Here is a 17,011-nt window from a genome sequence, read left to right as displayed (position 1 = left end):
AATCGCAACTAAAGCGTCCAGGACAGATGGTCACCAAAAAAAACCAATAATCCCTGCACTCCCCATCTTCATGCCCATAACACATCATCAGAATCATCAGAATTTTCATTCTTGCGCCGATCCCTGCGAGGTAGGCTAGGCCACAAGAGAGAAACCCACCAGGGCGAAGGTCCCCTAAGCCAGTTTGGGGACCAAGCTGAGGGTCTGCAGGCAGACAGCTGCCAAATTTTTACTGCGGGTTCATCACAGAACTGCAGGGCTGGAAGGGACCCCAAGGGTCATGTATCCCAACCCTCAGCAATGCAGGGATCAATCACCGCCAATATGGCACTTGCCTCTCTGCAGGGTCAGAAAACATTACCTTAAGAATAAACAGAATGGGTCGTTCCCAGCTGAGTTTTTCAGGAGTAGACCCCTTGGAAATTAACGGACCTGCGCTAGCTATGCCCATGGATCTCAATAATGGATCTGCTCAGAATATGACCTACATTGGAAATGTCCTTTTTTAAAACAGTGGTGATGAGCTGTATTCAATGTTAGTCATAGCAATCGGAGTAAACCAATTGCTGGGTGTGACTAACCCAGACCAATAGGCTTGAATAGCTCCCTTAGCTGGAGACATATATTATATAATACAGTGGTGCATCGCAAGACAAAAAGAGTCCGTTCCGCGAGTCTCTTCGTCTTGTGGTTTTTTCGTCTTGCGAAGCAACCCTATTAGCGGATTAGCGGATTAGCGCTATTAGTGGCTTAGCGGATCAGCTGATAAGCGGCTTAGCGGCTTAGAAAAAGGGGGGGGAAAGGGGGGGAAACCGCAGGAACTCGCAAGACATTTTCGTCTTGCGAAGCAAGCCCATAGGAAATTCGTTTTGCGAAGCGCCTCCAAAACGGAAAACCCTTTCGTCTAGCGGGTTTTCCGTCTTGCGAGGCATTCGTCTTGCGGGGCACCACTGTATTCACTTTTCTATTATTTCCTTTCTCTCTCTCTGCAGAAAAGTAATAATATTAATGCTAACACTGGGAAGTGTAGCGGATAGAGTGCTAGACCGGGGCCAGGGTTCAAATCCCCCAACCCAGCCATGAACCTTGGGTGACCTTGGGGGGGGTGCAGTCACTGTCTCTCAAGCCAACCTACTTTGTAGGGCTGTTGTGTTGATGAAATGAGGAGCAGGGGAACCACATACAATACCTTGAGCTCCTCAGAGAAATAGACAAACAAATCAATCAATAACAAACAAATCAATCCCACTTTCCCATAACAACAACAATAAATAATAGTAAGTAAATTTGGTTATTCATAGACTTTGTTGCTGGAGGAAGCTTTTCATGGACAAAACTCCCCAAACCTTCAGAAATTCACATGCCTTCCTAATAATGATAATAACGGGAATAATTTCATTATTTGTACCCTGCCAATTTGACTAGGTTGCCCCGGGCACTCTGGGTGGCTTCCAACATACGCAAAAACATAATAAAACAAATCTAGATGTCTTCTAAATCTAAGTAATGATGAGTTTGTTCATCGGTTCTGTTCCTAGAGGAGCCTAATTTGGGAGCTAAGTCTCCCTGAACCTTCAGAAATTCACATGCCTTCTACACTCACAAGCACCCATCCTCTCCTCAGCAGACAGACCCCGGGGCACCCCAGGCTGACCCCTTTCTCAGGCTCCACCAGGACAGGGAAGGGAACAAACAACTCACGGTCAGCAGATTCGCAGCACAAACAACAGGAAGCAGCCAGTGTCTGCGCAACATGTCATTAACCTGTGGAACTCCCCGAGGAAAGGGCTTGGTTGCGAAATGCCTGCGTCACATGCAAAAGGCTGCTGGTTCAATCCCTAATGGGATCCCCAGGAAGATCTGGGAATGTGCCCTGCCAGAAGCCCTGGAGAGCCACTGCCAGCCAGTGCAGGCAATGCTGAGCTCCAGGGACACAGTGTCAAGGCAGCTTTCTGCATTCCTTTGCTAAAAGGTTTATAAGAAGATAAAGCCTCCCACCTTCGAGCAAGTCTGCCTGCAATTTTGCCCTTTGCAGAAGGAATGTTCGTGGCTCAAGAGATGGTACAGAACAATATCAGAGTAATATTATGCACAGGACCCTTCATCTTAGGGTTGTGGGTTCGAGACCCATCTTGGGCAAAAGATCCCTGCATGGCAGGGAGTTGGACTAGACGGCCCTAGCGATCGCTTCCAACTCTATGATTCTGTGTGCATGCAAGGGGAAAAGCAGGAAGCCAGGGCAGATTCGAATTTCGCCTCTGCTGAACTCCCTAAGCAGATATCCTTATCCAAGACGCCCTCTGTTTCTTTCTGAGCCAAACCCCTGGCACCCTTCCCTGGGCCCCACCTGCTGCAACACTTTGAAGGGTTGTTGTAATTTATTTGTGCTCTGATCTGACCATTCGGGCAAATGTAATAATAATAGTAAGACGACCTACCTGGTAGTCAGATTCTGCACCCAGATTTGTAGGCACAGATCATCCTCTAGAATAAAATAGCTTACTAGGGAAATGCTGAAGTTGCCCTTTCGGGTGCCTTAGGGTCAATTTTTATGGAAGTCCAAATCTCAGTTGTACAGGTATATGTATATATCTCAATTTTAACTCATGAGCTATTGCTGCAATCTGCTCCGATTGTATATTTTCTCTTTATGAACGCTGTTTTTATTGTGTTATGCGAGCTGGTCTTTGACCGTCATAAATTATCTATCTAATAATTATAATAATAATAACAACCACAATTCCATTTTAGCATGACATCTCAGGATTATAATTAAAATTAAAGCATTCTGATACAGGCAGGCACAAAAGGACAGCAAAGCTCAGACCCAGCAGCCTGATCCAAAAACCAGGTTCTGCCCCGACACATGCAAGCAGGCTGGCAGGCAGGCAAAGACGGCTGCAACCCAGGACATATTTTCGTGCCTCGCCTCAACCCACACGCAGAGAGGTGGCAAGGGCTGGTGAGGCCGGGATAAATGAAATTAGTAATAGTACTAAAAATAATAATAATGTGTATTTCTAGGCCACAAAAGTGAGTCGAGGGCGCACGCCCACACCCAACGCACGAGATCTTGAGGACTAGGAAGCTTATCACAGCAACACGGGGGAAACGGAGAGAAGATTTGTGTTGGATTTCAAAGCAGGGCTACGTGATGTGGCCTAGCCTCTGAAACACCACCCACCCCACATGGGCCCAGGCTCCCCCTGGCCGGGCTCCAAGGTTTAGGCCTTAATCCCCTCCCCCACCCTGCCTAAAATTTGGCAGCCAGGCAGAGGAGCAAATGGCAAATCCGGGGTCCTGGGCTTACCGCTATGGAGTTCGAGCCCTCGAGTCCCGGATTCGAAAGGCGCCACATGCACGACCTGCAAAACAAGATAAAATTTTAGGGGGGTGGGGGAGAGAGAGAGGAAGGCAGCTAATGCAGAAAGGATTGCAAACACACAAACACCCCCCGCCCAGGTTGCAAAGTCCAGGCAACTGCCTTCTCTGGACCACCACCACCCCCTTTCCCCATTGCATGGGTGCAATCTCTGCCTTCCCCACTGTTAAGAACTCCCCCCACATTCCTGCCCTCCCCTCTTCTCCCCGCCCCCCAAATGTATTGCTTGCAAGGCACTCACCTAGTCCAGGAATGATTCCTCTCCCACCAACCCCCACCTCAATTCCCCCACCACTGGCTCAGCTGACAACAGGAAGTCAACGCTACTGGCTAATGGGGCTGCCAGTCAAAGCCTGCCCCCTCCCTCTTAAAGGGAAAGGGAGGAAAAATATTTCCCACACAGATCTGATTTACTGTACTTTGCTTCCTAAAATTCGTAAACAGCCTGACTGCAAAATTGTTTTTAAATTTTATTGTATTGCATTATTTAGTTTTTTAAAAAATGAATTTATTTTCTAAAATAATTTTAGAAGTTGTGTGTCCTTGTTTCTCAGTTTCGTCCTTTTCCATGTTTTTGTGCAGGGCTTGCTCCCTAGCAAAAGGGTGTCCAGAACCCAACCTCGCAGGGTCGTTGTTAGGGGGGAAACAGGGAGGGAGAGACGTCTGCATGCCCCCTTGGGCTGCTTCTGAAGAGAGGACAGACTATTGAAGTGTGATAATAAAATGAGGATTAGGATGCAAAGGACAAAAATAAATAAATAAATTTAAGGTCTCTGGGTACAGATTAATATCAAAATAAAGGCATTGGCCTTCAGTTCAAATTACACCGCTATAGCCACCTATAGCAGTCCAGCAAGCACATTCAACTGTCTGAGTAATTCTGTGTACGTTTACTCAGGTTTCTAGTCCTCATGACAGCAATGCTTCTGAATGCTGCTTGCTGGAAGCTTTTGTGCTTGGATTCCTCTTGGAACCTGGGATAGCTCAGTTGGTAGAGCATGAGGCTCAATCCCAGGGTTGTGGGTTCGAGCCCCACGTTGGGCAAAAGGATTCCTGCATTGTAGGGGGTTGGACTGGATGACCCTCGTGGTCCCTTCCAACTCTACAGTTCTGTGAATCTGTGAGTCCTGTTTGTGGGCTTCCCATTGGCTGGCCGCTGTGAGAACAGGATCCTGGGCTAATAGGCTACATGGGCTCTTCTGACGGGTAATGTGGTGTAGTGATTAGAGCACTAGGAGGCCAGGGTTGAACCCCCCACTTGGCCATGAAGGTCATTGTGTGACCCGGGGCCAGTCATTGCCTCTCAGCCCAACGTACCTCATAGGGACATTGTGAAGATAATAAATAAGTCCTATTGCATCCAATAGAACTTACTCCCAGGTAAGGATCACAGTCATAATTCAGCTTGCTCCTGTGTAACCAGCAGCTGGCCAATAGGCACAGGGTCCAAGCCCGGGGGGGGGGTCCCCAGGGCATATTAAGAATAAGATCTGTCCCAACATTTAGCTATTAAAATAGGACACTATTCATTATTCTTCTCTCTCCGTTACATATGTTATAGATACACAGTCCAGCAACTCATAAAAAGGTAAAGGTAAAGGGATCCCTGACCATTAGGTCCAGTCGCAGACGACTCTGGGGTTGTGCGCTCATCTCGCTTTACTGGCCGAGGGAGCCGGCATACAGCTTCCGGGTCAAACAAGAGCAGCACACGGAAACGCCATTTACCTTCCCGCCAGAATGGTACCTATTTATCTACAGTGGACACTCGGGTTGCAAACGTGATCCGTGCTGGAAGCACGTTTGCAACCCGTAGCGTTCACAACACGTAGAGTTGTGTGTGTGCACGCACGGGTCGCGATTCGGCGCTTCTGCACATGCGCAAAGTGCGATTTAGTGCTTCTGTACACACGCAAGCGCCGAAACCAGTTCCGGTACTTCTGGGTTTGACGTGGTGCGCAACCCGAAGCATATGACTGTACTTGCACTTTGACGTGCTTTCGAACTGCTAGGTTGGCAGGAGAAGGGACTGAGCGACGGGAGCTCACTCCGTCACGGGGATTTGAACCGGCGACCTTCCGATCAGCAAGCCCTAGGCTCTGTGGTTTAGACCACAGCGCCACCCATGTCCCTAGCAACTCATAGGAATGTTTAATAATCTAATAGGAGTATTAAGGTGTTTATCAGGGGATGAGGAAACTGAGGTCCTCCAGATTCATGGAAATGTAATCAGAGGGCACCCTAAGCATCATCTAGTCCAGCCCCTGCAATGCCATGTCTTTGTCATCACCAGTGATGGGGGTCCAGAATCCAGCAACAATGAGGATGGCTACAGGTTCCGTATCTGTTTCATTTCATTTGCACCTACCCATGAGAGAGAGAGGGAACCTCCCTATACAAAGGAAGTCTATCTTTGACTACTGGATGTGGGATAAACAGCAGGCAGGTTCTTGTCCCAGGTACAGGAGCTTCCTGAAAACATTTAACTGGCTCAAAACAGCTTATAACCAAGGAAATTCTTGTTTTAGATCCCCTCCACACTCAACAGAAGCTCCACATCCAGCGGCAGTCTACCTGCCTGCAGAGTAAACCTCAGCAGGCAACTCTCTTAACTTCCCACACCTTGTGGGAAAATACTGGATGGGGAAGAGGATTAACTTCCAGTGTCCTTAAAAGCAGAGTGCACACTCCTTGCCTGGATTGCCTAACACAAGAGTCAGGTTATATATTAACCATTCAGCCAAGTATTTGTCTCTCAGCCAAGTATTTGTCCCACGCACCCCTCCACCTTTGATTTCTCAAAAATAAAAGAGCCAAGGAGAGGGGGAATTGCAATAGCTGGCATTTAATTGCATTAAGTGTGCAATAAATCAGCTTTTGCCAAGTTTCGCAGTCACAGAATGAGCTCTGATGTGGCCAAGTTTGCAAATTAAACTAAATTGTTAGGGGTGCAATGCAAATGTAAAGGGATGCATGTTGGAGCCAAAAAAAATTGAATTTTACATATATGCTCCTTGGGTCTTAACTGGCAATAACTGACCAGGAATGTAACACTGGGTTCATAGTAGTTCGCTCACATGAAGATGTTAAACCCAGTATGTGGCAGCCATGAAAGAGGCAAATTCCATGCTAGGGATCATTAGGAAATAAATTGAGAATAAAGCTGCTGTTCTACAAATCTATGATGCTGCCACAAGGCAGCGTGAAACAGGCAGTAGAATGAAAACTGCACCCCAAAAACACATTTCAGCCTCAGGCCAAGCGCCACTGCCAGGTAGGCTAAGCCAACCTGTGCTTACCTTGTAGTCTATCAAGATCTACGCTCTGCACGTGCCCAGAAACCCTGGTGAGCCAACATATGCCTACCTTTGTTGCCTCTGGAGTAACACCCTCTACATGTGGCCAGAAACCCCAGGGGGGAAGGTGCGACCGATCATCTTGTTTAAGGAGAAATGAAACCTCTGCACACGCCCATAAACCCAACTGGGAGCAGATTGTAACTAACCAGGTGTCCGGGGATGCACTCTGCACATACCCAGAAACCCTGGGGGGCCAGCATATTCCCATCTTGCTGTGTAGGGAGAAACACACTCTGCACATGCTCAGAAACTCGGAGAAGGGTGTCAAGCTTTACCTAATTCGTTTTCCATGTTGTTAATATATGTGTTGGAAGTTGCCCAGAGTGCCTGGCGCAACCCAGCCAGATGGGCAGGATGTGAATGTGAATTTTTAATTTATATTTTCTTAATAAGAGATAAACTCTGCACATGCCCAGAACCCCGGGGTTCTCCCCCTCCCTTAAATTATAATTTATTACATTTACTTCGTTATATATCGTAAATCTAGAGCCTACTTTGCTGTCTGTGGAGATGCACTCTGCCCATGCTCAGGGGCACCCGCTTGGCGTCTCCTCCGCGCTCCTAGCCAGACGCTTAGGGGCGTGGCCTGGGGCGGGCGAGGGGGCGTGGCCAGCGGAGTTCCCCAATCGAGACGGAGGACGAGCCGCGCGGGGCTAAGCGCGGAAGTAGGCCCCGCGTTGCCAAGGAAACGGGCCGGGTTCCATACGCACGCACGCACGCACGCCCGCCGCGCAAGGGGACGGCGAGGTCGCGCCGTGCGTGGGGCCACGCCCCAACCCGGAAGTGAGCCAGCGGGCGAGCAAGCGGGGCTCCGTGCACGCGCCTGTCCGGGGCAGGAGGCGGCCCTCGGCGGGGGCAGCGGCGGCGGCGGCGCGGGGCGAGGGGCGAGGGGCCCCCGCCCTCACCTCCGGCGCCTCGACGGGCCCTCCAGGCTGCCCCGCCCCAGCCACGGGCAGGTGAGCCCGGAACTGGCGAGGCCCCTCAGGTAGGCCGGGGGCGGGGCCTCCTGGGAGGGGGGGGCGCCTTGTGAGGGGGGACTAAGCTGGGGGGGGCTTGTGGGCGGGGCCTTCTGCATTAGGTGGGTGGAGCCTTTGTCTTTGGTGGGCGGGGCCTTCTCTGCTATTGGAGGTTTGTTGTGGGCGGGGCTTCTGCTTTCAATGGGTGGGGCTTATTGGGGAGGAGTTTGTTTGGGGGTCTTTGGTGGGCGGGGCTCTGCTGTTGGAAGCTTGTGGGCGGGGAATTATTGCATTGGTGGGCGTGGTTTTGCATGGGAGGGTCTTGTGGGTGGGCCTTCTGGTTGGAGTGGGCGGGGCTTTTCTGTTTTGGGGGAGTTGTCTTGTTTCAGGGGCTTTGAAGGAGGAGGAGGAAGTGGTCAGTGGGGAAGCTTCCAAGGGGCTTTGCCTGTCGTGGCAAAAGTGCTTCTCAGGTAACAAGGGACTTTTAATTGGGGGGAAGGGACTTGCTTACTTTTCAACAAGAAAAAAGACAGTTCACACTTCCTTTTTTTGATCTTGCCACCCAGGAAGGTCAGGGCTGCTTGGTCTCTTCTGCTTCTGCTCGCAGCTTGGCTCACTTACTTCAGATAATATCCCCATTCCTTGTAGATTAGCGCCTGTCTCCTCTCTGTAGGTTACACACTCTGTAGGTGGCACTGTAGGTTAAACCACAGAGCCTAGGGCTTGCCGATCAGAAGGTTAAGTGGTTCCAATCCCCGCGACGGGGTGAGCTCCCGTTGCTCAGTCCCTGCTCCTGCCAACCTAGCAGTTTGAAAGCACAACAAAGTGCAAATAGATAAATAGGTACCACTCCAGCGGGAAGGTAAACGGCGTTTCCGTGCGCTGCTCTGGTTCGCTGGAAGCGGCTTAGTCCTGCTGGCCACATGACCCGGAAGCTGTACGCTGGCTCCCTCGGGATGAGCACCCTTTACCTTACCTCTCGTGCAGATGTTCTTCTGGTCTGCGCCTTGCCTGCTAGATCCTTGTAGCTTCCCTGAATCACTTCCTCAATGTTCTCCCTCTTCCTTCTTTCCACCCTGACCTCTTCCTTCTTCTCCTCAGGTACAAGCCCCACGTTAAGATGGAGCCCACGGCCTCAGCCGTCTTCTGCAGCCGGGTCCTTGGCATGGTCAACTCGGAGGATGTGAACGCCATCATCCTGGCTCAAAAGAACATGTGAGTGGCCCCTGTTCTTATTTTGCAGCACTGGACTTTCCCACCTTGGTAGTGTTTCTTTCTCTTCATAGAATCATGGAATTGTAGAGTTGAAAGGGTCCCCTAAGGGTCACAGCTAAAGAAACCTGGACAGGAATCTCTGTTTGAAAACCTCCAAGGAAGAAGAGTTCACCACCAACAAGGGAGTTTGTTCCTCACCCTCTAGAGCACTAGAATAAAAGCTTGCTCCATCTTCCATGTGACAACCCTTCAGATATTTGAAGGTGGCTGCTGTATCTCCTCTCAGTCTCTTCTTTTCCAAGCTAAACATTCCCATTTCTTTCACTTCATTCACCTTCTTTCTCCATTTCCAAGCTAAAAACATGGGGGGTAGGGTGCTCTCCTTCAAAACTCCTGCTCCATGTCTCCATCTTCTTGCCTTACCCTTCCATGGCTCTCAGCATTCACTGGAGAGGAGCACTGAACTTTGGAAGTCACTCCCGCAGCAGGCAGTGGTGGTCACCTATTTGGAAGGCCCCGCGGAGGACTTTAAGGTCCATAAATAGCAATGCCCTAGAGGTCCCAGGCCCTAAGGAAGTCAGATTAGCCTCAGTCAGAACCAGGGCCATTTCAACACTGGCCCTGGCTGGTGGAACGCTCTGCCTCATGAGACCAGGGCCCTGCGGGATCTGATTTCTTTCCGCAGGGCCTGTAAGACAGAGTTGTTCCGCCTGGCCTTTGGCTTGGAATCAACTCGATCCCCTCCCCCTCTTTCCTTTTTCCTTTTTCCTTTCTCCTTCTCTGATGGAACTCCTATTTGGGGACTTCCCTGGCTTTTTTCTGGCCCACGTCGGACCAGTCTGGATAGTTGGCCTTGGTGAAGATTTGGCGTTTTCATCCCCCAAAAAGTTTTTGCTTTGAGTTTCTACTGAAATGAGGCTGCATTTTAATGTTGTATTTTAATCTTGTTTATAAGTTGTATTTTAATCGATTGTTTTTATACCTGGTGTTAGCCGCCCTGAGTCTGGTCTTGGCTGGGGAGGGCGGGGTATAAATAAAATTTATTATTATTATTATTATTATTATTATTAAGAAGACTGGTCCAAACTGAAGGAGGATAAGGCCACCACTCTGGCTGTGCTTTCCCTCCAACGTTGGAGACAGTAAATGCCCCTGGAATGCATTTACTGGCGATTGCCAGTGGGGAGAGTTAGTGTTGCCCTCGGGTCCTGAGTGCAGGCTTCCCCTCTGGGACATCTGTTGGCCAGTGGGCTGGGCTCAGTGGGCCCCCTTTGGCCAGGCTCCCCTTACGTTCTTCATGCTTTTTATTATCATGTTTTTCCATTAATATTTTTTATTGAAAGAATTAGCAAATATAATACAACAAAATAAAATAGAAATAGAAATAAATTACAATTATAAAGATACAAAGGAAAAAAGGGGGAAGCGAGGGGGGAAACAAAGATTTATATAATAAAGAAAGAAAATGCAAAGTAATGTACTCCCATACATAAACTGATATAGTGTTATCTTAATACCTATACAGTGGTGCCTCAGGTTACATACACTTCAGGTTACAGACTCCGCTAACCCAGAAATAGTACCTCGGGTTAAGAACTTTGCTTCAGGATAAGAACAGAAATTGTGCTCCGGCGGCGCAGCAGCAGCAGGAGGCCCCATTAGCTAAAGTGGTGCTTCAGTTTAAGAACATTTTCAGGTTAAGAACGGACCTCCGGAACAAATTAAGTACTTAACCCGAGGTACCACTGTATATATGTTAATAAACTCATTACAAGTGTTGTCATAATCCATTGATTAAAGGTTATCATATCTTTATTCTTCCAGTTCATCAGTATCAGTCTCTTGGGTGTGTAGAATTCCATTTCCATACAATAGGTATATAAATCAAAACAATATTCTCTGCTGAAAGATTTAACTTTTTCTGCAGTCAGTTATACGATCCAGCACTTTCTCCCAAAACTTGGTAAGTCTAGAACACTGCACGTTCTTCATGCTTGCTTGCAGCTCCCAAAACATTCCTTAATCCTGGTAATCTTAAACCTGCCTCTTGAGCCAACCCAAGCCAACAGCTTGTCTTTGTTGCCCAGGCTGGACCGATTTGAGAAAACCAACGAGATGCTGCTCAACTTCAATAACCTGTCTGGCGTCCGCATGCAACAGATGAGCGAGCAGTTCCTGCACCACACCCGGACCTTAGTGGAGATGAAGAAAGATCTGGACAGCATCTTCCGGAGAATCAGGTGAGGCTGGCCGACCACTAGGGCATTCTTCCCATCTTGTCCACGGGGCAGGTAATGCTGTTGTATAGAATCTGCGGCCTTCCAGATCTTACTAAACTACAACTCCCATCATTCCTTGCTATTGGCTACAGCACCAATTGGTGATTGGAGGTGTGGCTCAGTAACACCTGCAGGTTTACAGGTTAGCCACGCTTGGTGTCAGACTGTAAGATGTGGGAGATCAGGGTTCAGATCCTGCCTCGGCCACAAGGCTCACTGGGCAGCCTGTTTTTTAGCCGAGCCTTCCTCACAGGATTTTGGGGGGATAAAACAGAGGGGGGGAAGGTCTGGAAATTATTCACACACACACACACACACCCTTTTATTTTTGGCTGCTCATTTTATTCTACTTTTGTGGCATGAATGATATGCTTTAGTTCAATGAACTGTAGAATTGTGGAGTTGGAAGATACCCAATCATCTAGTCCAACCCCATACAATAGAGGAATCCTAGCTAAATAATAACTGACAGATTATCATGTTTGTGTCTCATACAGGACGCTTAAAGGGAAGCTCGCAAAACAGTATCCAGAGGCATTTAGTAGTGAGTATTATTATTATTAATAATAATAATAATAATTGTCATTATATTTATATCCCACCTTTTCCCCAGAGTGAGACAAGGCAGCTTACACCAGTGACACGAATGCAGAAGGTTAAAAAAGCATAGAAATTAAACTATAAACACTATAGAAACAGACCTTTAAAAATACATATTGTAAAACAGCACAGCACTTTTTAAAAGCCATTTCCTTAAAAAAAAAAAAACCCCAACCAGTAATATTTCCTAGGAAATAGTGTGCATTTTGCTCTCCAGGCTGTGTGAGTGAGCAGTAAAACAACAAATGCAATGCTGTGTAAACAAGTGTAAGGTAAATGTATAGAATCATAGAATTGTAGAGTTGGAAGGGACCCCTAGGGTCATGTAGTCCAATACAGGAATCTCAGTTCAGGCATCCATGACAGATGCCACCCAGCCTCTGCTTACAAACCTCTGTCCACAACCTGCCAAGGGAGACTGTTCCACTGTCGAACAGCTCTTACTATCATGAGGTTTTTTCTGATGTTTAGTCAGAATCTCCTTTGTTGTAACTTGAAACCATGGGTTCGAGTCCTACCCTCCAGAACAGGGGAAAACAAGCTTGTTCCATGTGACAGCCCTTAAGATGTTTGAAGATGGCTCTCCTATCTCCTCTCAGTCTCCTCTTTCCCAGGCTAAACACCCTCAGCTCCTTCAAGCGCTCCTAACCAGGCTTGCTTTCCAGACCCGTCATCATCTCTGTCACCCTCCTCTGCATACCTACCAGCTTGTCAGCATCCTTCTCAAATTTTGGTGTCCAGAACTGAACGCAGCATGTTTTATTGTCTTTACAACTCTTGTAAGCCTCTCCTAAAAGTTCACTTTGCACATGTTTCAAAACCCCCAAGCCCAGCGACGATTATTTTCCTGTGCACTCAAAACCCTTTTCACCTGCATTAACTGTAACAGTCTTCACAATGGTCCCATGGGCTAGACCACCTTTCTGCCTTCCACATAACACGCCTAATGCTTCGTTCCGTTGGCGAAGGCAGCATGTGCTTTTTAGCCACCCTCTTACCCGTTCCGTCTGTCAGTCTGCCTCATTACCGTTCTGATCCCTAGATATCCACGAATCTCCCATCCTGGAAGACGACGACTTTGACCCGATCCCCAAAAGCACCGCCACCACCATTGCTACCTCGGAGCAGAGCACGGAGTCCTGTGACACCAGCCCGGACATCATCTCCCCTGCCACCAGTCACGACTTTGAGGACCTTTCCCAGGGGCCGTACGACTCGCCGGCGGTGAATGGGCAGAGCATCACAGACGACGACAACGAGACAGACTAGTCTCTGCAGTGAAGCTCTCGCGTGGGGCGAGCTGATGTGCCGTCTCGACCCTTGCTTGCTTCTGGACTTGCAAACTGGCGACCCCCTTCTTTTTTAAAAAAACAAAAACACACCAACCAACCTGTATTTTCTGTGTTGTCTTGGCCAGCTGTTTCTTTGCATCGGGGAGAGAGGGGCGAGCCTGGGCAAAAGTGGCTTTCCTTGCATGAACCGCCGTCTTCCCCCGCGGTACTGATCTGTGATTTTTATGCCAAATATGCAAAACAGTGAGCAGCTAGTTCACATTTTTTGGGGGTGGGGAACACACTGCACCGGGGGGTGTGTCTGCCCAATTGCACGATTGGGTGTGTTCACTGAGGGCTACCTCCAGCCTCCCAGCCAACAGTATAACCATGCTTAAGACACACACAAACTTGCATGTGCTCAAAAGATTGTTCTCTAACAGGGATGCTATCAGCCCCAAATGTGCAGCTTTCGGGGAAATGACCAGCCGTTTGTCCCTGCAACGGCTGCCAGCTGGTTCATTTGCTACCCTGTAAACAGAATAACATGCAAGAAGCACTCGGTTCTATCCAAACTTCTTCAGAGAACTGCTTGAAATGAATCAACATGAACGTGGGGCCATGAATTTCAAGGGGTCTGCCCCAAGAGGAGCTTTCTTCAATGCAGCCTATATACCCTGAATCCACACAAGGACATTTTTTACAGTGGTGGTGGTAGCGTTCCTAGTGAGAAGAAACAATTTGGGGTTCATCTCCGATTCTATTTTGCCGGGCACAAGTGTCGATAGCGGAGCTCAGTTCCTCCACCACTCGGGGCGCTCCTCGTTCCTTGAGCCGTGTTTTCCTGCACGCACTCTACTCTGTTCATGCACGGGCCTGTGGTGATAGCTGCATTGTGCCCTGTTCCAAAGCAGTTCAGATCTGCTCCCCTCTCCTGGTTCTCTTGCTGACTCAGTGAGGGTTGGAGCACACAGCAGCCTCCATCGCAGCTTCCTCTTAACTCCCCTTTAAAAGTATGTCCTGCGCTACTTTTTCTATCATCCAATGATGCACCTTATATCTGACACAAGAGAGTGTATGTGCTTGCCTTGTTAGTGGCGAAGAAGAGCTGGAATTTTTTTTGCGCCTGGCAACCAAAGCGCTCCTTGGGTTTCAGATTTACAACTGCTGTGGTGGCTCATTGACCAGAAGTAACGTCTTTAGCATTAACTCTAGAAGTGTAGACTTGATTCTGATCAAAAAAAGTCTCCCTGGAGCAAAATATACATCAGGACTCTTAGTTTGGTCAGAATTGAGTGTACACTTCCAGAGTTGAGACTGATTACATTTCTTCTGGTAAATGAGTCACCACAGCTGCTAGGGGGTATGGAAATTTGCATCCAAGGGTTTTCAGACTTGTCTACCCATGTTCCATCCGAAGCCCAATGGGCGCGTTGGTTGCCAAGTACAAAATATATTGGCATTAGTTTCAGCTCTCCTAGCCCACTATGTGCTGCCCATCTTAAGCAGAAGTTGCCCACTGCTTCCACCCTCTTCTTAACATCTGTTATAATCATCCTGTTAGGTACTTTTTCCTAGAGGTATCCAGTGTAAACAGTTAACGCCAGCACAACAGCTTTTACCTGTCCAGCGAAACTTCCCCACCTCCTCTAATTGCCTGCCTGCCCCCCAAATCGAGTGGGTTGGGAGGAATCCCAAAAACAAATTTAGAAGAGGGCAGAAAAGTTAAAAGCTGTTGAGCTCCCCTAAGTGTTCAGTTGCATCCCAGTACTGGGTTGTGCTCAACATTCGACCTACTCAGCACTGACCCACTGAAATCGGTAGTCACATCCATTGATTTCAGTGGGTCTATTCTTGAGTAGAATTTTGTTGGGTTTAACCCTGATCCCTGCCCCCCCCCTTCCATGACACCTTCAGTTACTGTTTTACTGACAAGTGTCTGTGTCTCTAGTGTTCAGTTTTTAAGCGCCCATCCCACACAACGGTCTGTATTATGGTTCCCTTCGCCGGAACTCGGGTCATGGCTAGATTTGTTGAGTAAAGGTTGGGGCAAGCTGCTTCCTTTCTCCACCATAAATAATAATAAAAACTCCTGAAATGCATTGTAATTCAAAGAATAATATTTTTGTACTGCTACAAGTTTACAGAGATTAATGAGGTAATAACCAATAAAAGAGTTGCATTAATTGATAGATCTGGTGTTTGTGAGCTGTATTTGTTGTTTTTATTGATTGGCTTTCATGGGACACGGAAGCTTTTTCAGCCAGGGAGGTCATTTTGGTGCTGCTCACGCAGCGATTTGACTTTGCCCCCAGAGGCACACTCCATTGCCTCTTGAGACAGACAACTACAAGATCACCACAATAATAGGGTTCTAGCACACGAATGAAGGATTTGTGACCCCCTGGCTGTGCTCGGTTGCTTGTGGGAATTTGATTTCCAACAATATTTGGATCCCCATCCCTGGTCTGAGAAGAGAGAGGCATTCCTTCCTGAGAAAACAGAGGCATTCCTTCGATGATATCTGGAGGGATACCGCCTTTCACCATTCCTCATCTCTAAACAGAGGCATCCCTCAATCTCTCACATGGCATAAGGGAATCCTACTTCTTAGAGCAAGGATGGGAGACGTTGGTCTTTCAGATGATACTGGGCTTCCAGAAATCATCGTATCCGACTGCTGACCATGCTGGCTGCTGGAGCTGAGCTGGGAGTTCAGCCAACATCTTCCCGACCTGCCTTTTAGGAATTAATGGCATCCTTCCGAAAACTAGAACAAGCTTGTGGGAAGTGCCACTTGATGCTTAAAAAACAGTAGTACGCATATTCATATGCTTAATACAAAATACAACGATACTGCCATAACCAAGACGATGATAGCATTTTTATTAATAACAACTCAGCCAGAATAATGTGGGAGGTCCGTTCAAATTTTTTGATTTTGTGAAGGTGCCTGCTTGATCTCAAGAGGCAGGGAGTTCCAGAGACCCACCCAGCTCCATTAGGCCAGGGGTCTCCAGCTGCTTCCAGACCACAATTCCTATCACCCCTTGGTAGCTAGGAATGAGGGGAGTTGTAGTCCAAAAAAAAAGAGCTTGGGGGCCCAAGGTTGGGAAACGCTGTACGGCTCCCATCCCTGACCATTGGGGGCTGAGGGCTTCTGGGAGCTGTAGTCCAAAGGGCAAACTCTATGGTTCTCCGCCTCTATTGTTTTGTACGTCACTTCCGGCAATCAAGGGGCGGCGCCTGGAGCCGGAGGAGGCGTGTCTTTAGTAGGCGAAGAGTCCCTCCTGCGGACGCGCATGCGCGTGAGGAGGAGGAGGCGTGACGGCGCAAGATGGCGGCTGCCGGCGGCCCCGTGGAGGTGGCGCTGGTGTCGGCGGCTGAGGCGGCCTCGTCGTCCGGAGGCGGCTGCTCGGTGTGGGAAGTGGGCTCCGGGGCCTCGGTGGCCGGATACCGCGGGTTTAGCTGCGCGGCTCGAGGGATGGCGCTGCTGGGCGGGGAGCACCTGCTCGGGGCGCAGCTGGGCAAGGCCTGTGTGGGCGCCTGGGAGCTCCAGAGGAAGGTAGGAGGACCACGGGGGGCGGGGGGGAAGGGGGCTGCGCGTGCGCGCGCATCCTCAGGAAGCCCCGCCCCCCGAAGTGACCCCCATGGGGTTCCCATGGAAACCCCAACTCTAGACATCAAACCCCCCCAGATTCCCGCTAGACCAGGCATGTCTAAAGTCTGTTTCGGGGGCCTAATCCGCCCCCCCCACGTGGTAGTACAGTGGTACCTCGAGTTACAGACGCTTCAGGTTACAGACGCTTCAGGTTACACACTCCGCTAACCCAGAAATAGTGCTTCAGGTTAAGAACTTTGCCTCAGGATGAGAACAGGAATCGTGCTCCAGCGACAGCAGGAGGCCCCATTAGCTAAAGTGGTGCTTCAGGTTAAGAACAGTTTCAGG

General features: G+C 48.9%; 2 protein-coding genes across 2 annotated transcripts in view; both read left to right on the top strand.

Moving 5' to 3' along the window:
- The first annotated feature begins 7,560 nt into the window (after positions 1-7,560).
- Positions 7,561-15,254, top strand: KXD1 (KxDL motif containing 1). Its single transcript, XM_079961025.1, has 5 exons — positions 7,561-7,726; positions 8,799-8,912; positions 11,000-11,152; positions 11,689-11,735; positions 12,834-15,254. Exons 2-5 carry the CDS (start codon positions 8,818-8,820, stop codon positions 13,058-13,060), a joined length of 522 nt encoding a protein of 173 aa, XP_079817151.1. The 5' UTR covers positions 7,561-7,726; positions 8,799-8,817; the 3' UTR covers positions 13,061-15,254.
- Positions 15,255-16,380: 1,126 nt separating this feature from the next.
- WDR18 (WD repeat domain 18) overlaps positions 16,381-17,011 on the top strand; it is a 40,458-nt gene continuing 39,827 nt past the window's right edge. Inside the window, exon 1 of the mRNA XM_079960782.1 lies at positions 16,381-16,627. Coding sequence (XP_079816908.1) covers positions 16,400-16,627 — 228 coding nt within the window. The 5' untranslated portion in view covers positions 16,381-16,399. The remainder of the gene's footprint in view (positions 16,628-17,011) is intronic.

The sequence above is a fragment of the Podarcis cretensis genome (genome assembly GCF_951804945.1).
Source record: "Podarcis cretensis genome assembly, chromosome: 18".
NCBI classification, from domain to species: Eukaryota; Metazoa; Chordata; class Lepidosauria; order Squamata; family Lacertidae; genus Podarcis; species Podarcis cretensis.
This window is presented reverse-complemented; position numbering and strand designations above follow the sequence as displayed.